This window comes from Limanda limanda, chromosome 5, assembly GCF_963576545.1.
Source record: "Limanda limanda chromosome 5, fLimLim1.1, whole genome shotgun sequence".
NCBI classification, from domain to species: domain Eukaryota; kingdom Metazoa; phylum Chordata; class Actinopteri; order Pleuronectiformes; family Pleuronectidae; genus Limanda; species Limanda limanda.
This window is the reverse complement of record NC_083640.1, coordinates 13,707,506-13,731,597: the sequence shown is the minus strand read 5'-3', so window position 1 is coordinate 13,731,597 and position 24,092 is coordinate 13,707,506. Positions and strand designations below refer to the sequence as shown.

Here is a 24,092-nt window from a genome sequence, read left to right as displayed (position 1 = left end):
AACCAAAATGAACACTGTAAGTGGACTACTTGATCATTATAACAATTGTTTCAACTGCATTAGTAGAGGAATGATTCTGTCCCAAGCTTTTAGATCCATATAAACGTCCGATCCCTATGTCCGGTTTCCACTGTATCACGTTACCTGATCCAGAAACGTACAGCCTTACCTAAAAGGTAATGCCTCATAAGGGTATGCGTCATTTGTAGGAGACAAATGGACTGTTCTCTAATTTGAGTCCCGCCATTTTTTGTTGGTGAAAAGAAAAAACAGTCGGGACCATGTACCCAATGTTTATTCACAAAATAAATTAACTTTGGCTGTGTAATTTATTTCTAGTCATTATAAGAGGGGGGGGGGACTAATCTAATTTTTCCTCTTGATTCTCAGAGAGCAAAATAACAAATTATATAGATTGGACAAATGTTCCCGTCCCAGTTTACATATATTAAAAGCAGATGGCCTTTGTCGCCCGAAAAGTTTACTGCAAATTGCTCTGTTTGCATTGAGAGTTGAATCGAAACAATTAAAAGAGCGGTTAGTTTGTTAATCTTTCATCTAAATGCAAAATAACAATGCATCCACCAGATGCAATGCGATTGCAATTGAGTTTGTCACCAGCTGCAGAATTTTCTAAACCAAATTAGAAATAAAGATTCACTTTTTCCTTAAGAGATTGTAGAAATGTACAGATAAAGAGTTGAAATGTTACTGGAAGTCATAAAGTGACAGACGGGCATTTATTTTGAATGCTGTCAAAAGTGAAGCTCTGTTATGAAATAATTCTAATCCTACTCTAATATTAAACCATCACATCTGATAATTGTGGTAATTATGTATATATTATAATGAGATTTATGTGGAAGATGTGAAATGATGACAAGGGGACTGATGGTAGTGTGTGAACTGACCCTTAAGCTGTGAGGCAGAAGTGGGAAAAACAGGCAAGCAAGCAAACGCTCTGCTGCTGGTTAATGCATGAACATGGTCCCTGAGACATGATGGAGGGTGCAGTGGCTGCTGAGGGAGAGTACAGCTCCCCCCCCCCTTCCTCAGCCGCAATGCAGTGCAGTTACAGCGTTTACCTTTTGGCCTCACGTTCTGTAAGATTACTGTCGACACTGCACTTTTGTGTTCACCTCAGCTGAGGTCAAATTATGTATGTATGTAATGTGCGAGTGTGTACTACAGATTAAGAAACACCCACAAAAATCCGCTTGTGTTGTATTTTTCATTCTTTATTTTCTGTTTCATATTGCATATGCTCAGCAGTTTATACATAGCACAGTCATCATTGTCCTAGCGCTGCAGACCAGAGGAGTGAGACGCTGCCGTTCACCTTTCGGGGAGAAGCTGCGTTAAAGTGCACAACAAGCAAAATTCAAGTCTTCCTTACTGACGCGTGTGTAAATAATATAATATATAGACATTTGTTTCTCCATAAATATACATTTCTTTATATTCTGTCACAATCTATAACTTGACATTGTTTTTGACATCTCTACCCTTCTGAAGGCTCGTGTAGGTACAGCACGCCCCTGCAGTCCCGGTCAGCGGGATTCCGTTTAAATGCACTTGATATTTATTAAGGGCAGTCGTCACATTCAGATAAAGAGTTATGAGCATTCTGCATTCACTACAGTCATACATCAGAAGCATCAGGGGGGTGTAATGGCCATACTTAGGGAGCAGGGGGTTATTTGCTACAGAAAGCACTATTGCTTACATACCAGGACCTGCTTAGTTTTGGACACTGCGGTGTCAGTCTGAACTGCTGGATGCCTCCAGCCTCTGCCAGGCCCTCCTTCAGGTCTTTGGCATCTCCACCACTCTAACGCAGCTTTTCAAGTCTTACTTCTTGGCCTTCTCCTCCTTGCTTTCCTTTGACTCAGTGCCAGAGGATTTCTCTGCCTTCCCTGCTTCCTTCACGTCCTTGCTCTCTTCTTTACTCGTCTTGCTTTTCTCCTCAGGCTTCTTCTCCTCTTTCTTGCTGTCGGATTTTTCAGGCTCAGGTTTAGAAGCAGGCTTCTCTTCTGGCTTCTTCTCCTCTGGCTTCTTCTCTTCTGGCTTCTTCTCTTCTGGTTTCTTCTCTTCCTTCTTGCTCTCTGTTTTCTCAGGCTCTGCTTTAGGGGCAGGCTTTACCTCGGGCTCGGTCTTCTCGGATTTTGGAGCAGAGGGTTTTTCCTCTTTAGCAGGGGGGGTGCTCTCTTTAGCCTCGGACTTCGGTTTGTTTTCTGCGGGCTTGCTGGGAGCAGCAGGTTTTGAAGCATCAACCTTCTTTGGTGAATCATCATCTTTGCTTTCTTTCTTTTCGTCAGGTTTCTCTGCTTTGCTCTCAGGCTCTTTCTCTTTGGGCTCCTGCTTCTTCTCTTCCTTCACAGGTTGTTCTGTCTCCTTCTTATCCTCCTTGACAGACTGAGACTTATCATCTTTCTTCTCATCCTTAGGGGTGTCTTTGGGAGCGATGGGCTTGGCCTTCTCTTTCTCTGGAGACTTTGGTTCAGGGGTCTTGGGAAGAGGAGATTTGGACTCAGGGGATTTGCTGGGGGGGGATTTTGACACAGGTGACTTAGGTGCGGGTGACTTTGACTCATCTCCTGCCGGGGATTTAACTCCAGGCGACATTGCGGGTGATTTTGCTGCTGGTGATTTAGATTCTGGTGATTTTTGTGGAGATTTAGATTCTGGTGAATGGACAGTAGGGGTTTTGGGTTGAGGGGATTTTGAGGGAGGGGATTTGGATTTCTCCTCTTCCTCATCTGCCTCCTCTTTGTCTTCCTTCTCATCATCCTTCTTTTCCTCCTCTTTCTCGTCCTCTTCCTCTCCCTCACCATCCTCCTGTTTATCATCTCCTTCTTCACCCTCTTCTTCCTCCTCTTTGGTTTCCTCTTCTTCCTCTCCAGCCTCGTCCTCCTCTACTTTCTTTTCTTCCTCATCTGCCTCTTCTGTGACCTCTGTCACCTGGGTCTCATCTGTCTGCTCCTCCACGATGACTGTGTCTGAGATTTCATCTGCTTTCACCTTCAGGTGGGCAGAGAATCTACCTTCCAGGTAGGAGTAGGGAGCTCCTCCTGACACAAAGCGCTTCTCCTCGCCCTCCAGTAGTTTCCTGTTTTAAAAACAACGATATACAGTGAGTGAAAATTACATTAAGAATTCAAAAAATTGAATTAATAACTTGCATGTGAGCTTGAAACCCTGGCCAACCTGTAAGCAGCGATCTCAATATCCAGAGCCATCTTCACATTCAGCAGGTCTTGGTACTCTTTCAGCTGGCTGGCCATCTCCCATTTGGTGTTTTTCAGCTCATTATCCAGCTGATTGATGGTCTCCTGCAAATTAAAAACACACAGTGTAACAAGTCAAAGATGACACTGACTGTATGACAGGATGAGCATTTAAGGGTTTTGTCTGTCAGAGGTAAGTGTTTGTGCCTGTAGTGAGTTGAGGTCATCGTGGTGTCTGTCTTCGCTCTCCATGCGCTGCCTCTCCAGTGAGTCCTTGGTTCCCCGGAGGGTCTCCAGCTCGATGGTGCGGCTCTGGAGCTGACGACGGTACTCTCCGATCTCTTCCTGGGACCCGCGAATGGCATCATGGTTGGTCCTTGCGGTTTCAGACAGACGCTCCATACGAACTGCAGGAATTGCAAACATAAGAAATCACTTGTAATGTCTGCAGAGATGTTTGCTGTGTCACTTAAATTCAGCATTCTTATTCAGCACACAGGCAAACATTGGAGTTTTTTATGTCCTGAGACGTTTGACCTTTCTTCTGCATGGAGGCCTCAGTGTCAGATACAGTCACCACTGGGGGCCTTAGTGACCTTGACAGTGGCCATGTGTCAGTCACCAGTTTGACTCAGCTTCCTCCCTCGAGCATTAATGACCCTCAGTGCTGCAGTCAGCTGGACACGGGGGAAGGTCATTCCGTTTGCACCTTTTAATGGCTCTATCAAGTCAGCATGTAAACCTACTGCTAGTGTCAATGTGTAGAGCCATTAAGTGGCGTGATGTGCCTTGGAAATTATTTTCACATACAGCCCTTATAGGCCTTTATAGGCTCAATCTCAAAGTGGTACATCTCACCCCACATCTACTTCAGCAGACTCTTTGACTCCTATTCTGTAAAAGTGCAGGTTATGTGTCTGTCCCCTGCAGTCACGACAGCAGAGAGAAAGAGTGTCAATGAGCCCAGTGATGAAGCATCACCTGCCTTTATCAGGTGACCTTGGCATGACTACAGTGTTATGTCAGGTTTCAGGAAAAGATCCATCAACACAACAAGCAGACGTACAGCAGCAATAACACACCCACTGTCAGAGAGAGAGAGAGCTGTCTCCTCCCTCTCTGTGTGCAGCTCACACCTGCAGTGCTCGCCTTGAATGAAATTGATCATTCTGCAGCAATGATGCACCAACAGAAAAGCGCAGCATTTAAACTGAGGGTCATACTGTTTTAATCTTGATCTCTGAGCATTTTGTGTTAAGAGATTAATTGTTTTAATTAACTTTGTTCACCAGGTTCCTGCAATATGGGAAAAAAAGATGTGCACTGTCTATTTCAAACAGCACAATCGGTTTATCTGTAGAAGTCAGTATGTGTACAGAGCTGTAGCATACAACATGTTACCTGGTCACTGCTCACTCACCCTAAGTCACCTTAGTTTTTACTTCTTTAATCAATCAGACTTTCTTCGTATAGCATCTCTCACAGAAGTTGGTGAAGTTCAAAGCGCTTCACAATTGACCGATGAGCCAAAAATAGACGAATAAAAATGCTGACAGAGAAATTCTGTTAAATAGATTTTAAAAGTTATTTACAATAATTTAAGTGCACAATCTAGCGATGAGATCTCCCAGTTCAGCACCATGGACAGAGATCCATCACTGCTCCGCTAACACCGCCCCCCTGTCGTTTTAAACCATATATCCCTGTAGGCTATTATAATTCATCCCCTTTTCAAATCAATCTTTAAATCTTTGTTTTAAACTTTTGAATCCAACTCACCTTGGAACCATTCCTCTGCGTGCGAGGAGCTCTTGGATGCGTGGCTGTCCAGCTGTGCGCGGATCTCCCTCAGCGCGCCGGTGACGTCAGCCTTGAGCGAGTCCCGCATGTCGAAGCTCACCTCGGCCCCTTGGATCTGAGCGAGCAGCTCGGACACCTCCTCCTCGTGGTTCTTCTTCAGAAACACGGCCTCCTCCTCCAGGGCGCGGAGCTTCTTGTCCAGCTCCTGCCGGGCCATGCGGCACTCCTCTCCGTACTTGCTCATGGCTCTCGCCGCAGCCTCCAGCTCCTCCCGGCTGCGCGCCTCGTCCTCCAGCCGGACGCGCACCTGCTGGATGTCCTCCTCCAGGTGGTCGTGCTCCAGGGCGGCGCGGGTCTTCTCCCCGGTCAGCTGCTGCAGGAGACCCCGCAGGTCGCCCAGCTCCCGCTCGTAGTGCTCCCCGACGGAGGAGCGTCCCGCCTGGCTCTGGCGCAGAGCCTCCGCCTCCGCCTCCAGGTTGCGGTTGTGCATCTCCAGGTTGCGCACCTTGTCGATGTAGCCGGCGAAGCGGTCGTTCAGGGCCTGCAGCACCTCCTTCTCGCTCCTCCGGGTCGTGTCCCCGCTGAAGTGGTCCAGGCTGTCGGCGGAGGACGGCTGGCTGTAGGTGACGCGGCGGCGCTGGGACTGGAAGCCGCTGGAGGACACCGGGGCTGGCCGAGCCTTGCGGTACGAGCCATGGCCGTAGAAGTGCTGGTCCACCGAGAAACTCATGTTGTCCGAGCCGGAGGAGAAGTGACTGCAGCAGGAGGGGCAGCGCGGGGTTTATATAGGAGGGAGGGAAAAGTGACAAGTCAGCAGCAGCACACGCTTGGTTTAAAGAGACACCTTCTCCCCAGAAAACGACTGGATGCGCAGGAACACAACCTCATCAGTGTGGTGCCTCGCTGATGAGCTGCAGGGTGGTTCACTGACTTAGTGAGGGTTAGTTCACTGAGGCAACAACATAAATGATACTTGGTATAAATGTTTGTCAGACATCACACTTCACTTCAGATCTGTCAGTGGTTTGTGTCCAAAACAAATCGATCACATGTTTTTATTATTATGAGACATGAGTCATGTTTAGCCTATTTGCAGCACTGTAAATCACATAGGTCCTCATAAAAACAGCCTTAATAAATTGTAGATATTTTTTTGTAAGGTTTTAACATTTGGAGACGTGTTTGTATTTTGTGTATATGCAGTGGCTATAAGTGAACTGATTGTGTGGGTGTGCAATGGGTTCTGCTGATGCTCTTTTTGCTGCTGCAGTGTGAGTTTGCAGATCCACGCCATCCCCCCCCGGGACTTATCTCAACTGCTGGGCCATTGACAGACTCTCTCTCTCTCTTTCTCGCCCCCTGTCTCACTACCCACAAAAAGCTGCATTTCATCTTTTACCCTCTGCTTTTTATTTATTGCTAAATTGTGGTTGGTATCTCCAGATGTGCAGGTGGTGCAGGCCCAACGCGACATGTGACAGCGCTGACATAGAGCATCCACTTAGCTGCGATGATACAGCATTCACACAAAAAACAAACTGGGGCTGTGTGTGCTGGTCTGAGGGGACGTCTGCTCTGAGAGGCACCTATTGATTACTCAAATTCAGGGTGAGTGAGTTTACCCTGCAATCCTTAAAGGAGCACACAGAGATGATTGTGTTTTTCCTTTTGAGAGGATGTTGAAGAACAGCTGCAACGGAACCCATCATCCACCAATCATGTCTGTTTGAAGTCTTTAAATCTTACTTTCAGAGGGAGAACCCATTACAGCCTTTTCACAAATGTGTTTAGACTTTAAATGCATGATGGAGACACACGATGGGTTCTGCACCACATCTCACATGCTCATGGGAATGGGGGGGGGGCACGCAGGACAGAAATAACATGTGTACAACCCCCTCTCATCACTTCACTCGATTCATGGTTTATAAATGAGAATAAATGTGCAGAGTAAGCAGAATTCAGCGGTCAGGTTGTGAGCCTCTCATGTTTGGTGGCTCATGTTCGTCAATATCTTGTTATTTGAAGCAACATTGGAAAAAAAGAAGACCACTCTCAGTGGAGAGTGTCTGTATCCGCAAAACAAAGAAACAAGCCACAATCAGGGTTTAGTAGCAGTTACTGCAGTGATTATAGTGAGTCAATATATTCAGCAACCAAGTCAGGACAGAAACCACAAGTATCTGTGGCATCCCGACCATTCTATGTCTGTTTTATCAACCACATTTAGATATAGGATAGAAGAGGGCCTTAAAATGATGAAAGGTCTCCTGCCACACATATGCTGTCTATTTTTTCTCCGCCTAGGACCCCTACAATTAATGACACGTCCTTGGGAATAATTTGACATTGCCTTTTTGTTTTCTTAGGTATTTCAAAGAGCAACACAAGATCTTATCGAAATTTCACCATGTCAACACAGACAATCCATGCAACATAATTCTAATGGATCCTGGAACTTTTCACAGACCCCCTGGCAGTGTGTCACAGAACCTCTGCCCTAAAGGAGAAGCACTGTCCGGCCACTGTGAATACTCCGATTAAAGGTTAAGGTTAATAAAATGATTTGACTGGACGTCTGAAGTCTTGCTGTGTTGAGGACACTGAGAGTGAAAGGCAGAAGGGAGGTGGGAGGCTGCTGCCGTGTGGTGACCTTGTCCTTGCAGGAACAGAGAGACCGGGGCAGAGTGAGACGGGGATGGAAAATAGCAGGATCGATGCAGAGCAAAATGTCAGAAAATGGTGGAACGTGTCTCATGTGTAGAACTGCAATGCAAGATATCTCCACGTTTGTACGCTCTGTGTGAGTCAATGCACCTGTGAGTGCCTGAGTGTGTGCTGTGGAGCAGTGGGTGTCAGGAGCTCCCCTTGTTTCTCTTTTCATGGAGGTATATTTAGAGCTTTCAGTGACTTGAGACAGAGGAGGAGGAGCAGGGGGGATAGAAGTGATACAGGCAGACGATGGCGGTTGGGGGGGGGGGGAGGATGCACTGATGGAGGGATGACGGAGACGAGGGGAGGGGGGAGGAAGTGGGTGAGAAAATAGGGAGTCACCTTGGGAGGGACACTCAGAAAAATGGCTGTCCTGGCAGGGATGACTCAGCTGTAATACTATTAAAGCTTTGGCTTGTGTTTATACCTGAACGTGTGTGAGTGTGGCAGCGTGCCACTGGGACCATGGAGGATTATTAGAGCAGTGGACACACAGAGTGACCCTGAATATGTCAAGGTTGTGTGTCTGCAGCTGTATGTTTACTGTTGCATTGTCAAAGTAAAAGCAAACAGCTGTTCACTGTCTGCTGGTTGTGACAAACTGAAGTTTCCAGAACACAACTGAACTGGCCTCTGTCACAGCGCCACCTGGTGGTTAGTCGACAGAACGCCCGTGTCAGTTCCACGTGTGTACACAGGGGGCAGCACAGCCTCGCTGAGCCACCCGTGAGCTTTTACTTCCGGTGTTAGCTCCGCCTCCTGCCCTGACACCAACGAGGGAAAGTTCGAACTAAACAACAACAACTATTATTTTCCTCCTTTTTTGATAAACAGCGATGTAAACATGCATCAGCCAAACTGTGTATTAACAACATGGCTCCAGGAAAACAACGAGCTGGTAAACAAGTGGAGGGAACGAGTAAGACACAAGTTTAATGTCTGTTCAGTAATACTGCGAATACTGTAGTGATACTGCGAGTACTGTAGTGATACTGTGATTTATTCATCTGCTAACACTGGAGAAAAGATCAGGAAAGTAAAAATGATAATTATGTGAACCTAAGTAACGTTAAATCCATTCCTTTACTGCCCTAGTAACTTACTACAGCATTTTTATTTTATTGTACATAAACAGATTAATGTATTTTATTTATTCTTTAGTTTTAGTTAAACGACCAATAATGTCTTTTAATGAACAGTGTGGAGGAAGTATTAATATGTTTTAACGTAGCATACATAAGCAACACCACACTCCTGTACTCAAAGTAGTATTTTACTAAAAGTACAAAAGTATGGACAGTAACATGTATGTCAAAAATCGAAAGTAATTACGTTTTAGTAGTAAGTAAAGTTGTCATTGGTTAGAATAGTTCATCCTATATTATAGCACAGCATATTGTATTATATTATATATACAGATGCGATAACATGTACGAAGGATTTATTGGTTGTAGGTGGTGAAGAATGAGCTGATTTTCATAAACATTTTTGAGAAATAACTAATAACTACATCTAGTCAAGGTATCTCTTGTTTCTTCTTAACCTGACTTAGCTATAGTATTTGAGTAAATGTGTTTGGTGAGATTCCACATTACATACTCCTGTTTTAAGTTGCATCTTACTTTGATCATTTCAGCAGCAGGAAGGAGGAAGTTTGAGCCGAGATCAGAACCGGACCACGTGTTCCTCTGAGTTCCACAAACTTTTAAGGAAAATCCAAGGTGCTTCATGATCATGATAATACAAATGAGTGATTTGTGAGAGTGGGGAGTTCAGCTTTTACGTTTATTCATCCACTATCTCCTTCTTTCTTTTGTCCTGCAGGTGTTCCTCCTCTTGCAGACCACACTCGCCTGGAGCTGTCAGTGGTGTACAACACCTGTTTATTCTCTACTGCTCAGTCTCAGTTCAGAGACGCTGAGCAGCTCCTCACACACGCTCTGCAGAGAGGTAGGCCTGTGCTGTGAAAAGATGACAAGATCATAGAAGTGGAAGACACAGGAACTAATGCCACTCAGTGTCATGTCATGATAAAGGATTCCTTAGCTCTGATTTCTTGTTTGGTGCAGCTCTACAGATGACAGGAGATGACCCTGTCACTTCAGACCTTCCTGTGTTTTGGAGAACAGTTCTCAAATCAGTGAGAAACAAAGCTTTGAATTCCTTTGTGCTGCACCTTCTCTGTCTGCAGTGGGTAATATGGTTGGCCACCTGTCAGATGAAAACTATACAGGAGTTTAAGGTAAGATCCTGTTTTTATATTGTGTTTCCACCTTAGTTGTTTGATGTTGATATGATCATGCGCAGACACAACCTATTGTCTACTGTGTTAAACTACTATCTTATTTTCCTGTGATGCAGGAGGAGCTGTCCTCCCTGGTTCAGACACTATGTACTGGAGATGGGGATGACAAGAGGAGTGAGGGAGAAAAAGACAAGAGCACTGATGTTCCACGATTGGTGACAGACCCAAGACAGCTTGTTGAATTATTGCAGATCTGCACTTTTATTGCCCAAGGTCTGGAGAATCATTATTTTTTGATTAAAGCATATTGAAAATCAGATACAGTCATTTTCTGACCACACTCAAATAATATACAAGTAAACATAGAGTTAATGAGTTAAAAACATAGATTTCATGTTTTGGTTTCTGCTCTGTGTTTTCTGTGTTTATCTTGGTATAATTTATACTCTTTATTTGCCCAAATGCAACCAAAGGATTGTAGGAGCAAATAAACTGCTGTGTTCATGATTGTGAGAAATTAGTAAATTGTGGATGCAGGCCCCCAGTTAGAGGACTTGCCAATAACTCAATGGTTTCTTAACACGGAATTTCATCTTGTGAATTTAATCTTATGTTTTGTGGTGCTCTGTATGTTTCATTAAGGAGCTGAAAGTCTGAGCGAGGGCCAGAGTTCAGAAGCGTTGTCTGGTCTGCAGAAAGCCTCTTCACTGTCGGCCCCCAGAACTCTAGTAGCATACGTACACTTCCTCTCAGGCTCCTGCCTCGCCCACATGGTACGTTCAAACTACTATTTCTATCAGAGTAATAGCATGCATCATGCGTGGGCCCAAAAGGGTTGGAATAAAACGTGTCACACATTTACATGCAATGTGTGTTTGGTTTTATCTCCAGAGCTGCCCTCAGATGGCACTGCAGTGTTACAGGAAGGCGCTGGAAACTGACTCATGTTGTGTGTGCGCTCTGTACCAGAGCATGCTCATCTACAGACAGCTGGGCAACACACAGGCTGAAATACAAGCTCTGCGCCTGCTGCACTCAGTGAGTGACACACACGTATTACATATACATAGATACATACGAGTGGGTAAGAAAAAATGATTCTCGAAACATTTCTCTTGTAGATATAGATAAGAAATTGCATTGCCTGACACATATTCACATGTATATTGAAGCATAACAACCTCTCTTGTCCCACAGACTCTGATGTTGCCCTCTGCCACAGTGCCTGCTCTGGCCGGTACCCAACTCCTCTCCCCGCCCTTGCTGCTCTGCAGCCAATCACTGAGCAGCCTGCTCTCAGTTCCCTCTGCCCTCTCCGTCCTTCACAATCTGGCACTGACGTGTGTGCTCCATGAGAGGTGAGAAGACCAGCATGCACCTGGAAGTCTCTTACTTTTTGTGGCCACTATTCAAAACTGGACAGACTCGTAGATTGCACAGGGGTTGTTAATGGGTGTGGTTGCTGTTTCTGCAGAGTGTCAGAGGGTGTGGAGTATTATCTGGACCTGCTGGCTGCTCTTCACTCGGAAGATCAACATGGAGTAAGAGAAAAAACACTGACAGATTCAAGATAATGAAACATTAACTTCTGAATAGATTCATGTGCAAGCTCAATTGTTAGAAGCCGTAATGTATTAACCTTGGGGAAGAATTGAGATTTGAACTAACATTTGTTTGCGGTATGTCTCTTATTTAGCTCTCTGCTGAAGGTCCCCCTCTCCCCAGGTTGCCTGAGCTTTACCTGGAGGGAGGTGCTGCCTTGCTCATGGCCCGGCGATCTGCAGATTGCATGGCGCTTTGCAATGAAGTCATCAACACGACACTGGACCTGCTGCCAGAGAGGCTGGTGATGGAGGATCCAGAGGAGACGAGTAAGGCTGAGACCAGGGGTGTGAGTGCGGAGGGTGAAGATAAGATGGCGATGTTGCTCTGGTCTGGGGCTGCCTACCTCTTGCAGGGTCACTGCCACACTCACCTAAAGGACTGGAAACAAGCTGTGACTCACTACACAAGGTCTCTGTCTTTTCTCAGTCATAAAAGGATCATATTAGTAAACCAACACACACTGTAACACTGTATTCTGCATTGCAGGTGTATCAACCTGCTGGTGAAGGTCCGCTTTAAGAAGAAAGGTTTGTACTTTACTGACTTTATTAAAGATTTTGAGAGAAATGTACCCTTTTACAGAACCTCCCTCTACTGTGATTTATCCATTTAATTCTGTTGATGGTCAAATCCAGGTTTCCAACCACAGATCCCCAGTGCAGACATGGTTGACAGGCAGGGGACAGATCTGTGTATTCTCCAAAGGCTGAAGGGGCTTTCCCTTGCTGGTAGAGGTATCAGCTTCACGCAGACAGACAGACTGAGAGAGGCACTGAGGGACCTCCTGCTCAGCCTGCAGGCATTCCCAGGTACAGTATATGTAGCACAGCTGTATATTAATGCAGAGCTTTGTTTGCTATTTTGGACAAAGGATTTTAGAAGGGTTAAGGTCAGTCATACACTACCTAAATGAAACAACCCAATTTTGTCCTATATGTTCCATTAGTTTTGTTGTTAGTAATCTCAAGTTAAGATAAACAATTTTCCCTGTTCAAAATAATTCAGCATATTGTGAGTCTGTTTTGTTGAGTATATTGATTATGAAAAATATTGAGTAAGGTATTCACATCAAATTAGAAATTAAATAAATGTCTGTTGATTTGAGCAGTGGTTGCACAGAAAGCGAAGCTCATGTTCTTCAATTTGTCTCTTTTCTTTAATAAAGAGCTGCTAGTTACAAATGTGTAAAAAACACTGTATCTATGATCTTCACTTCTACTTCTGCATTCAAGTTTTTAGACTTATCTCCTACATATGCCCTCATGTATAAGCTAAGAACTGTCGGTATTGATATGAATGCCCCACCAGGACTGTAGTTGGTCTGTGTTGGGTTTGTGTGGTGGTCCATTGTAAGACCACGTCGTCATGCTATGCTGTATGTGCTGTCTCAGAGTGTGTAGGAGCAGGCCTGTGGTGCGGTGAGGTGCTGTGGAGGCTTGGCAGAAGACAGGAGGCAGCAGCTTGCTGGGAAAAGACCTGGAGCTTCGCCACACAATCATCAGTGGAGTAAGGCTGTCATTCAAAATTCAATGTCTTCGCTAATTTTGTGGTTTATGTTGTGTGGTGTGTGATAAGTGTACGCTTAAGCCCTGTTCAGAAAAAGGCACCTCGGGTGACCCGGCTACTTTTGTGCATCACTAAATGGATTTGTGACCTAATACCTCACAGTGTGGTGGTAGGTTTTAATTGTACAGACCACACAGGTGGTCAGGAAATCATGTGACCATGCATCTGTCGAGTGAGTGGAACACAGACGCTCCCCCAATCACACTGAAGAATTGTGTAACTGACCTAGACTGCATAAAAACATTTCTGTTAAAATTACAGAAAAAACAATGAAGTGTTAAATATTCCAAAAATGTTGTATACATTCATTGTTGTTAGTATGAGGGGAGATTAGATCAGATGGATGTGGTCTCACACGGAGAAATACAGAATCTGTAGTGGTTTGCCACATTCCACTGCATAGATTGATAAAATACCTAGAGTATATATAATAAGGCACACTTATAGTGACTTCAACTGCAGGTTTTCACCTTGGGCTGTCCACCAAAAAGGGACTGCAATCATTTTCTCTAGCTAGAATCTTTAAAGTGGCCATGTGTTCATTTGCATTTCCTAAACAGAAGAACTCATTTGAAATGTATTTTGACACCACAAATAAAGAAATAAATTCAAGCTAGTTTTATTTCCCTATGTTCTGATGTTACTCTCCTCTAATCTGTGCTTGCCCTTTGCACTACAGGGGTCTTCCATTGTACCTGTGGGAACCCCAGACTGGCCCTTTGCTGGACTCCACAGAGCTGAGGTGCAGAATACAGACGCTTGGGCCTACCTAGTCAATGCAGAGCGCGGGACACATGAGGAACGCACCTATCGCTTACTGAACAGGATCAACTTTCTCTGGCCTGTGAACTGAAACCAATTCCCACAACAAACATGCATCTACAAGGACAGTGGAAGGACGTGTATTGTGAAGACTTTAAGGGTGAACGTGTGATGGAGACCAAGAAAAAAAAGAATGATGATATGATAAGATATCTAGTTGAAGAATAGACTGTATTCAAAAAATATAAAAATAACTTATGACTGTTATAAATAATATACGTTATAAATATGTGTAAATAGATTATACAGATTAAAGTATAGACACAATAAACTGTGTTTCTGCTCTTTTTGTGCATTCCTCTCATCAATAAAACTCTGGTTAATTTACACAGGTCCACACACAGTCAATTTGTTCATCTCAAGATTAGAGTTGACTAATTCCATGTTTTCACGTTTCTTCAGTATCAACGCGGTAAACGTCAATTGGGTGACTCCAGTTATGTAACGGACCAATAACAGAAAAGTTGATGAAACTTGGAACACCCCCGCTCCTTTGTAATTGGCTGTAGAAGCTCAATATTCCCGGTGACGATAGACAGCACGTCCTATGATTGGTTGTTGACGTAAACAACCAATCAAAGGACGTGCTGTCTGTCTGAAAGCCTCCAGCCAATCAGAGCCCGGGATGCATGCAGTCCACGGTATAACAGTAAGGAAAAGCACGGAAACGACTGCTCTCTTTCGTGTGAAATCACGGAGAACGTTGAGAATCGAGAACCGGTGAAGCCTCACAAACACTTAGACTTTATTTATTAATAGTATTCCAGGTGGACGACCATGGCCTCGGGAGGGGAGTAAGTACAAATATACACCAGTTTTGATACGTTTTTCTGAGTTAATATCCTTTAAGTGGCTGGCGTCATACGTGGGTCTGTTAAGGGTTGCTAATACATTACCGTGTTAGCTAGCCGGGGAGCTAATGGGGTCAGCTACTCCAGCCTCCGCACTTCGTCCATTTAATGAATCAGTTAATACTGCAGGCCCACTGACCCCTGGTTTGAATCCCGATGGATTGTTGGCACTTGTTTAAGCTGCTGTCGACGGTCGGTTAACGGTGTTTATTTAGCCAGCTGAGTGACAGCGACTTGACAAAGCGCAGTCATTGCTGTCGTGTTAGAATGCTAACGCTAGCCTAGCAACGCTGTCAAGGCCGAAGCCAGCCACCGTCACACCGACAAGTTGGCCTATCCGCCGGCTAATGGCTCATGTTGGAGCCTGATGTTACATCGAACGGAATAAATACACGTTTTCAGCACTACACAAACTTGAAACTGAAAACGTTCGTCATTAAGATGGCTAACTCCATACCGAGCTGTCTACGGCTACAGTGCACCGAAGCTAGCATGCTAACGAGGCTGGCTATTCATTTTAAACGGTCGAGAATGTACCTGTGCTCCATCTCGCTGTTAGCTAAACACTCGTCAAATAAACGCATCAAATTAATGTGTAATCGACGGTCACGCTGGCAGTACATCTGTGTATTAATATTATTATTAATATTACGGTAGAAATGGAGCGTTTGCCATTCTAAGGGACAGCCTAGCTAGCTAACAAAGTTTTTTTCCTAATTATTTTGCCGTGTCATCTGGGCTCGCTTGCTCGCAAGTCTGTTAGCTTACAGGCTACCGTTAGCATGCTATCATCATGAAAGGGAAACTACCAAACGGGTCGAAGAGTTTTCTTGAAACTCGAGGTTACAATCTCGTATGCTTTTTGAATGAAGACCTCGTTGATGATTCCTCTTATGTAACGTTTAGTTATTGTAATTAGCAAATTATGTAAAGGACGCGTTTTGACTTTTGGACACCAAGATACACGGCTGATAACAATGTAAAACCATAATTAAATAATGCTTTCTACCATATCGATAATTTATCTAATTACTTAAAAAGGCTTTATAATAAATAGTTAAATAATATAATAAAAGTACAGTTACAATACAGAAGAAATACATTTACACAGCAGAGCAAAACACAAACTATACTTTTAGCATGTAGCAAATATACAGTACAGCCAAACAATGGTAGTAGTTCGCACAATAGAGTACAAACTGTGCATGACCTCTTTTGAAGCCGTTGTCTCAGCCTGTTGTGTGATGTCAGCAATGCTTTTATTTATTTAACTCATGACAGCTGTCCTGGGGTTCCACAACAGGGTGTTCATATTTCCCTAAGCTCTTCCCAAGAAATGAAACTTGGCCCATTATGTGTGTATTCAGTGAGGTTTTCAAACCTAACATCCATTTACTTATGAACATGTAAGGAGTGAAGCGTTATCTGTCTTCCATCAATTAAGTTTTCCCCCCTCTGATGCAATGCTGGTTGTATGAAATGTCTTACGTCTTTATCATTGTCTCATTATGTAGATCCAAAAATGATGACCTAGCCACTGCAATTCTGAAACAGAAGAGCAGACCCAACAGACTGATTGTTGATGAATCCATCAATGAAGACAACAGTGTGGTCTCTCTCTCTCAGGTAAACAGAATGTTTTATCCATGGCTGAAAGGATCAGCAATGTTTGGACGCCTTGGCTGTGTGATATGACCAAAATCTATTTCATATCATGTGTAACCTGGTAAAATAACATATTTCCATGGCTTAATTCGGGGTTTATAGTGAGCACTCAACATGATTCTTGTGTAGCTGGTACAAGAAGTTAATGGTGTATGATGCTGTTCTGAGAAACAATGTAGCAACATTTTCAGTAAAGATTTCTGGTCAGTTTTCATACTCAAACTGCATCCATGTGACAGAAGTGACCCCTCTTATTAGCTACTAGCTCCTTGTTTTGTCATGGTTTTCCCTTGTCCTCCACTTGATTAGATTTAACCCATTTTATTTTGTGTTTGTTTGTGTTGCTCTCATGCAAATATCCAGTCTGCATCTGGCGTGTGGAAGAACACTAAACTAAAATTACGATGAAAATATTGCCATGACGAGTGAGAGCTTAATTCATGATATTATATAAGGTGCGAAACTGCAGATGTATCCCTTATATCTGCTAACATCAACTGGTGGTAGGCATTAGTTAGTGCTGTAGAACATACAAGGGATATTCCCCATCTTGCCTTTGTTTTAAAATTGCATAGAGATAATGATGTCTGATCTACTGAGTGGGCCACATGGCTTTCGTAGTACTGCCATACAAGCCAGTAGCCACTAGCCAGTCAGATTTACCTTTTAGCCTCAGTGTACCTTCAAGTTTGGCCTGTATCGTTGATTACAAGGCCAAAACAACAACTCAATGATGCTACGGTGCACAACTGAAGTTATGTCCCTAACACCCGCAGATGGTCTTTAACACTTTCTGACATCTACTCGTAGTTGGTAACTTAATTTGTTAAGACCTTTAAACATACAAGGGATATCCACCCTCTTGGCCTGCATTCTAAAATCTTAAATGCTTTAACTGTGAGATTGTAATTGTTTTCTATAATGTGTCTTAAGACCAAGATGGACGAGCTGCAGCTCTTCCGGGGAGACACGGTGCTGATGAAGGGAAAGAAGAGGAGGGAGACTGTGTGCATCGTGCTCTCTGATGACACCTGTTCTGATGAAAAGGTTCGGATGAACCGAGTGGTCCGCAACAATCTGAGGGTTCGTCTGGGTGATGTCATTAGGTGGGGAAAAACACACACTTGTCTTACCTTTTCTCCAAAGTCCTTTAAAACTGAAGTGGTGCTAAGTCCCCCCTTTTTTTTGCCTCAGCATTCAGCCATGTCCCGATGTGAAGTACGGAAAAAGGATCCATGTTCTCCCAATCGATGACACGGTAGAAGGAATTACTGGCAACCTGTTTGAGGTTTACCTGAAGCCATACTTCTTGGAGGCTTACAGGCCAATCCGCAAAGGTGAATACAAATTTCTGTTGTCAGGACAAAGGTCTTTATTTGACTGGATGATTAAATCTGTATTTTATGTTTTGGCTCTCTTCGTGGAAAAATAAACAGTGTTGTCTTTTACCGTGTGAAGGTGATATTTTCCTGGTCAGAGGTGGCATGCGTGCTGTGGAGTTCAAGGTGGTGGAGACCGATCCCTCCCCATACTGCATTGTTGCTCCTGATACAGTCATCCATTGTGAGGGAGAACCAATCAGGAGAGAGGTGGGTAGCAGGAACAGTGCACCAGGCAACATTAACCAAAAATAAACCTCCGTGAAATTTATACATCATGTGTTGAATTATGCAGGATGAGGAAGAATCTCTGAATGAGGTGGGCTATGATGACATTGGAGGAGTGAGGAAGCAGTTGGCTCAGATCAAAGAGATGGTGGAGCTGCCTCTTAGACACCCTGCACTGTTCAAGGCCATTGGAGTCAAGGTACGGCACCTTTCTATTGCTTGGAGTAATAAGGATCTACTGTAAATTAAAAATGGAAATAATGTCAAGATTTTTCTCATACAAAATGTGAATAGGTTTACATTGAGCTCTGATTAAAAGAATGTTTTTAATAAAATAAAACAATTGTGTTGACCCCCTTCAGCCCCCACGTGGAATCCTGCTGTACGGACCCCCTGGAACTGGAAAGACCTTGATTGCCAGAGCTGTGGCCAATGAAACTGGAGCTTTCTTCTTCTTGATTAATGGTGCGAATTTCCCTATATATTTATTTATCTTCTATTCACATTTATGCCCAATCAGGGAGATTAAATGATACAGTTTTGTTTGTCCTTGACAGCATTAGCTTGTGGTTGCTTGGATGGTCTATGAGGAATCTTTTTTTTTTTTTTTTTTTTTTACACCATCGCTTCATAATTTTTGAAGCGCTGTGGATTGCAGCTCACTTTTAGTTATATTGTCAAATGGAAGATGTATATTTGTTGCCATGAGTAAGATTGACGAGTTAGAAAATTGTTTGTATGGCTGTACTTAATTGCGTGAGTAGTTTTCCATGTGTGTATTGCATACATTATGAAAACCTGTCTACCTATTACTAGTTTAAATATAGTGGTTTATCTTGTGATATCAGCTGAATCTAGTGTATTCCATGAGGTTTCCTGTGAAATAAACATGTTTTCATCTCCATTGTAGGTCCTGAGATCATGAGCAAGCTGGCAGGAGAGAGCGAGAGTAACCTGAGAAAGGCCTTCGAGGAAGCGGAGAAGAATGCCCCTGCCATCATCTTTATCGATGAGCTTGATGCAATTGCTCCCAAGAGAGAGAAGGTGAGCGGGAAGAGGAAAACTAAATGGATAGCTGAATATGACTATACAATGTCTATTTTAGTGTAATAAATAAAAATGGTAGTGTATTACTCTTGAATTTATTTTCAGGGTAGGTAACTTTGAACAGTAAACTTGGCTCTTTGTTTCATTGCCATCATCACCAGACAAAGTGCTGACATTCTGTCAGTCACTTATGATTGGATAGAGTTATAATGTGAATGTATTTTGTGTTATTCTTAGACTCATGGAGAGGTGGAGAGGCGCATTGTCTCTCAGCTGCTGACTCTTATGGACGGCCTGAAACAGAGAGCTCATGTCATTGTCATGGCTGCCACCAACAGACCCAACAGCATCGACCCAGCTCTGAGGAGATTTGGTAAGTTGTTTTGAAGTATCTACTCTGTGACATAGTATCAGAGATCAGGACGAGATGCATCCACTGATCAGTGACAGTTTCAACCATTACAAAACATTTTAGAAGAAAATGTTTGCCACATGTCTCATTTTTGTTCTAGAATCATTCCTGCAGGTTGTTCAATAAACAATAGTAAGATTAGTCTTTTTTAGACTTTGAGATGTTTACATATTATTTGTCCTTGCATTCCATACCTGCCCAATGTACCCATAGCCATAAGCAAACCTATGAGATTAAACTAATGTTGATGTGTTAAATTGTTAGATATCCCCACTTTAGAACAGTCTTTTTTATTTTTATTTTGGCAAGTGTTACCTCAGCAGGAAAATGTGTTTGTCTCTAACGAAGTGAAATGTAATATTAAACCAACATTACTTCACTGGTCTTGTGACATGAGACGAAATGTCACTGGTCTGCTTGCTTGTTTCACTACCTCATGTTGTCATGTCACTGCTTAAATCTGCTGGCTGCTGTTTATTTAGTTGACTCTGCAGTTCACCAGTGGGTCACTTTGTCATAACACTGAGGCTGAACAGTTTTAAATGCTTATGATTGGATGTTTCTGATGGCTTTGACAAAGGATCAGCAATGTATTTTGTGAGTATCAATGGCTGGTAGATACTTTGAAGTGTAGCTGTTTAGCTACTACTTTAGGAACGTGTCACCACCGTTTGAGATGTTTCTCTTGTTGCTGGACTATTAGACAGCAGGCAACACATTCCTGCAGATGGTGCTTTCAAAGTCTGTGTTTGAACCCTCCCTTCTGTGTCCAGGTCGTTTCGATAGGGAGGTGGACATTGGCATCCCTGACGCCACTGGCAGATTAGAGATTCTTCAGATTCACACCAAGAACATGAAGCTGGCTGATGACGTTGACTTGGAACAGGTTTGTACACACTTCTTTTCTGGTAGTCACATGACTCCTCATCACACACTGCTTCTTTGAATCAATGGTGGGGTCATGTTCTTGTCTGTCTATCACTTCCAAATTAAAATGACATGTAATACTATTATGTAATCTAAAACTCTATTTGCACATGACACATATGAAAGTTACCGGCAGTTAAGCAACATAAATACATGTACCAGTATAATACGTTTTATATGTTAGGGTTACAGGGTTATAGGCATTGACTATGGATGTTGTTAAGAAATATTGGGTTCTCTGTTTTAATATAGGTCGCCAATGAGACTCATGGACATGTGGGTGCAGATCTGGCTGCCCTCTGCTCTGAGGCTGCCCTTCAGGCCATCAGGAAGAAGATGGACCTGATTGACCTTGAGGATGAGACCATTGACGCTGAGGTCATGAACTCGCTTGCCGTCACCATGGATGACTTCAAGGTAAGACTTGTAATATGGTATTTGCTATGGGGTGATGGCAGGATGGTGCCACAGTATATAAAGATATTCTGAGTTACCACTGACTCGCTAAACCCTGTTCTGCAGTGGGCCCTGAGCCAGAGCAACCCATCAGCCCTGAGGGAGACCGTTGTTGAGGTCCCCAACATCACCTGGGAGGATATTGGAGGTCTGGAGGATGTCAAGAGGGAGCTGCAGGAGTTGGTGCAGGTATGAAGAGAGTTCATGTCTAAAATGTATCACAAAATGTCTAAATTAAGATTGTGTCACTTACTGTTTTTTTTTTTATCCCCTTTCTGTGAAATTCAGTACCCAGTGGAGCACCCAGACAAGTTCCTCAAGTTTGGCATGACTCCATCCAAGGGTGTGCTGTTCTATGGTCCCCCTGGTTGTGGTAAGACTCTTCTGGCCAAAGCCATCGCAAATGAGTGCCAGGCAAATTTCATCTCCATCAAAGGGCCTGAACTGCTCACCATGTGGTTTGGAGAGTCTGAGGCCAATGTCAGAGAAATCTTTGACAAGGTAAGAGTTTAGGCTGTTACACAATCTTTCTGTTTATAGCCAATTTGACTAGACTATACATTTTTTTAAGACAATGTTGCGTGTCTGTGTCATGTCTCCAGGCTCGTCAAGCAGCCCCATGCGTTCTGTTCTTTGATGAGCTGGACTCCATAGCCAAGGCTCGTGGTGGCAACGCGGGAGATGGTGGTGGAGCAGCCGACCGTGTCATCAACCAGATCCTGACTGAGATGGATGGAATGTCCAGCAAGAAGAACGTCTTCATCATTGGAGCCACAAACAGACCAGACATCATTGACCCCGCCATCCTGAGACCTGGCCGTCTGGATCAGCTCATCTACATCCCACTGCCTGACGAGAAGAGCAGGATGAGCATCCTGAAGGCCAACCTCCGCAAGAGTCCCATCAGCAAGGTGAAGCATTAGTCACCATGCGGTTTCTTTGGTACCATGATTTGTGTTGAAATGTTTACTTTAAAGTCAGCTGTCTAATACTCCCCATATTTATCATCCAGTTGGGTTTTAACATCAAGTTGATTCTGAACTCTTCTTTGAGACATTCAGTTAAAAGAGAAATTCATTACTGTCTCATGTAGACCAAGTCACAATGTTTATTTTCTGATAAATAAGAACAGAATGAAAACCGATCAGTCCTAACTTGTTCCTTACATTTCTTTTTGTTTGACAGGATGTGGATTTGGACTACCTTTCCAAGATGACCAATGGCTTCTCTGGAGCTGACCTTACAGAGATCTGCCAGAGGGCGTGTAAGCTCGCCATTAGAGAGAGCATCGAGAATGAGATCCGCCGAGAGAGAGAGAGGCAGACCAACCCGTCAGCTATGGTTCGAACTTTTTCCATTGTTGATGATGATCTGCATTCTACTGCGCCGCTTCTGGTCTCTTTCATAATCCCTTAAACGTTCTATTCACAGGAGGTGGAAGAGGACGATCCTGTGCCAGAGATCAGGAAGGACCACTTTGAGGAGGCTATGCGATTTGCCCGTCGCTCCGTCAGTGACAATGACATCCGCAAATATGAGATGTTTGCTCAGACACTGCAGCAGAGCCGTGGCTTTGGCAGCTTCAGGTACTTTTTCTTAAATTTTAACTCAGTAATTGTGTCTAAGCTTGAGTAAAATGAGACCATGTAAATATGAACGGTTTATGCTTGACAAATCTTTAAGATATTTTTAAATCTGATGCAAAGCTGGGTTTATTGATAAATGTTTTCAAATCAGTCAATGTTATAACGTATCACATTATTTTAAATTTAAAGATCATTCTTTATTTGTGGGTGAAAGTTGTGGTTTTAAACACAGCATTTTTTTTTACAAATCTGAGGTTGATTCTTATTGATTTTTTCTTGTTGCCCAGCCTTAAGCTGCTGCATGAAAATGTTTTTAAATAACTCTATTATGTCAGTTTTAGTGTTGACCACAGAAAACCGGTAACTCCAAACATCCAGGAAGGAAATCGGTCTGAAATATTGGGAGCTGTTGTATCACAGGATTATCTCCATGTTTCAAATAGATTAATGACTTTTCCTTTGTCTTTCAGATTTCCCTCCAGTACCGCAGGCGGCACCGGTCCAGCCCATGGCACCGGAGGAACTGGCAGTGGTCCAGTGTTCAATGAAGACAACGACGATGACCTTTATGGATAAATGTACCGGGATCACACCTGTACAAATTCTCACCAGATTCCACATTTTTAGGACTTTGTGCTTCTTTCATGTGTTCCATTTTCTTTTTTGTATGATTTCCCTCAGATAAAGCATGTAACTGCTTGGTTTGCCCTGGTTTTGTTGTTGGTGGGGGTAAGGGGATGTTGAAAATGGAAGGTGAGTGAGTGACTGCACTTTTTTCGTTCTGTGGGGCAGGAGGAGGGGACTCTGGGGGTGTGGGGGGGTTTATTGAGTGGCCTCATTCTCAGTATATCACAACCAACATGAATGGCTTTAGTGACGGGATTCTATGCTTGACCATAAAAGAAAAGAAAAAACATATTGCTAATGACTTCCTCTTTTTTTAAATAAACAGTAGCATTTAATGTATTACAAATTTGTCAAGGTTATGTTGTTCAAAATAAAATCTCACGAAATGGAGGGCGTTATCAATGTCTGCTTTTGAATTTCTTTATTGACAGTTGACGTACATTTCTTCTTGGATTTGTTCGATCGACAGGACAGAGATTCCATGTAAAAGAAAGTAAAGTAGTTAGGTTGGAAACCCACGGTTCCTCAGGGTGTTGTGATCTTTGTGGTATGATAGGCCATAGGATCAGACCATGTTGATTGCATTAATACAGGATCTGACAATGTTAAGATCTTTAAATGTTAAGTTGTTAGTTTAGTTAAGTGTATTGTGGTCCTAATGGCTATTGAGGAGGTTACACTCAGTGAAAAATACTGGCACCATTATTATCAAGCTAAGGTAGTTCTGTCACTGACCACACAGAGGCGCTCTGGCCAAGTAAGAAAACGTTTTGTGTTGGAAAAATCTCTTTATTGTTCGTTGCAATTTAAAGAATTGTCTGGAAAACAAACACTGTTACTGCAAAATTAGGTCAAATTGTTGATCCTAAATAGGGAAATCACATTTTAATTTAAAAAAATCGCTTTCTTATATGAGACAATGACCATTAAAAACTAT

The 24,092-nt window shown here is 43.3% G+C and overlaps 3 protein-coding genes across 3 annotated transcripts; 2 read left to right on the top strand and 1 right to left on the bottom strand.

The window, feature by feature from the left end:
• Positions 1-1,851: 1,851 nt before the first annotated feature.
• LOC133002105 (neurofilament medium polypeptide-like) lies at positions 1,852-5,757 on the bottom strand. The gene is made up of 4 exons (XM_061071865.1): positions 5,007-5,757; positions 3,435-3,634; positions 3,208-3,332; positions 1,852-3,109 (listed from the first exon to the last, which is right to left on the bottom strand). The coding sequence occupies exons 1-4, from the start codon at positions 5,755-5,757 to the stop codon at positions 1,852-1,854; spliced, it is 2,334 nt and encodes a 777-aa protein (XP_060927848.1).
• Positions 5,758-8,509: 2,752 nt separating this feature from the next.
• On the top strand, positions 8,510-14,267 carry fancg (FA complementation group G). The gene is made up of 14 exons (XM_061070812.1): positions 8,510-8,658; positions 9,376-9,460; positions 9,564-9,689; positions 9,809-9,981; positions 10,101-10,257; positions 10,627-10,757; positions 10,876-11,022; positions 11,182-11,342; positions 11,459-11,525; positions 11,681-11,997; positions 12,076-12,116; positions 12,225-12,398; positions 12,981-13,095; positions 13,835-14,267. The coding sequence occupies exons 1-14, from the start codon at positions 8,584-8,586 to the stop codon at positions 13,926-13,928; spliced, it is 1,863 nt and encodes a 620-aa protein (XP_060926795.1). The 5' UTR covers positions 8,510-8,583; the 3' UTR covers positions 13,929-14,267.
• A 360-nt stretch (positions 14,268-14,627) lies between these two features.
• vcp (valosin containing protein) lies at positions 14,628-23,553 on the top strand. Its single transcript, XM_061070811.1, has 17 exons — positions 14,628-14,771; positions 16,343-16,454; positions 17,427-17,599; positions 17,688-17,830; positions 17,952-18,082; positions 18,168-18,299; positions 18,463-18,565; positions 19,011-19,144; positions 19,385-19,520; positions 20,333-20,445; positions 20,739-20,903; positions 21,009-21,131; positions 21,231-21,443; positions 21,545-21,853; positions 22,128-22,283; positions 22,374-22,528; positions 22,999-23,553. The coding sequence occupies exons 1-17, from the start codon at positions 14,755-14,757 to the stop codon at positions 23,102-23,104; spliced, it is 2,421 nt and encodes an 806-aa protein (XP_060926794.1). The 5' UTR covers positions 14,628-14,754; the 3' UTR covers positions 23,105-23,553.
• Positions 23,554-24,092: the final 539 nt, after the last annotated feature.

Coding starts and splice junctions, on each gene's coding strand:
- LOC133002105 (XM_061071865.1), bottom strand. CDS start 5,757: ATGAGTTTCTCGGTGGACCAGCACTTCTACGGCCATGGCTCGTACCGC. Junction 3,635..5,006: donor CGCAGAGGAATGGTTCCAAG/GTGAGTTGGATT, acceptor CAATTCCTGCAG/TTCGTATGGAGCGTCTGTCT. Junction 3,333..3,434: donor ATGACCTCAACTCACTACAG/GCACAAACACTT, acceptor TTTAATTTGCAG/GAGACCATCAATCAGCTGGA.
- fancg (XM_061070812.1), top strand. CDS start 8,584: ATGCATCAGCCAAACTGTGTATTAACAACATGGCTCCAGGAAAACAAC. Junction 9,982..10,100: donor AAACTATACAGGAGTTTAAG/GTAAGATCCTGT, acceptor CCTGTGATGCAG/GAGGAGCTGTCCTCCCTGGT. Junction 11,526..11,680: donor ACTCGGAAGATCAACATGGA/GTAAGAGAAAAA, acceptor TCTCTTATTTAG/CTCTCTGCTGAAGGTCCCCC.
- vcp (XM_061070811.1), top strand. Junction 16,455..17,426: donor GTGTGGTCTCTCTCTCTCAG/GTAAACAGAATG, acceptor ATGTGTCTTAAG/ACCAAGATGGACGAGCTGCA. Junction 18,083..18,167: donor GAGAACCAATCAGGAGAGAG/GTGGGTAGCAGG, acceptor TGAATTATGCAG/GATGAGGAAGAATCTCTGAA.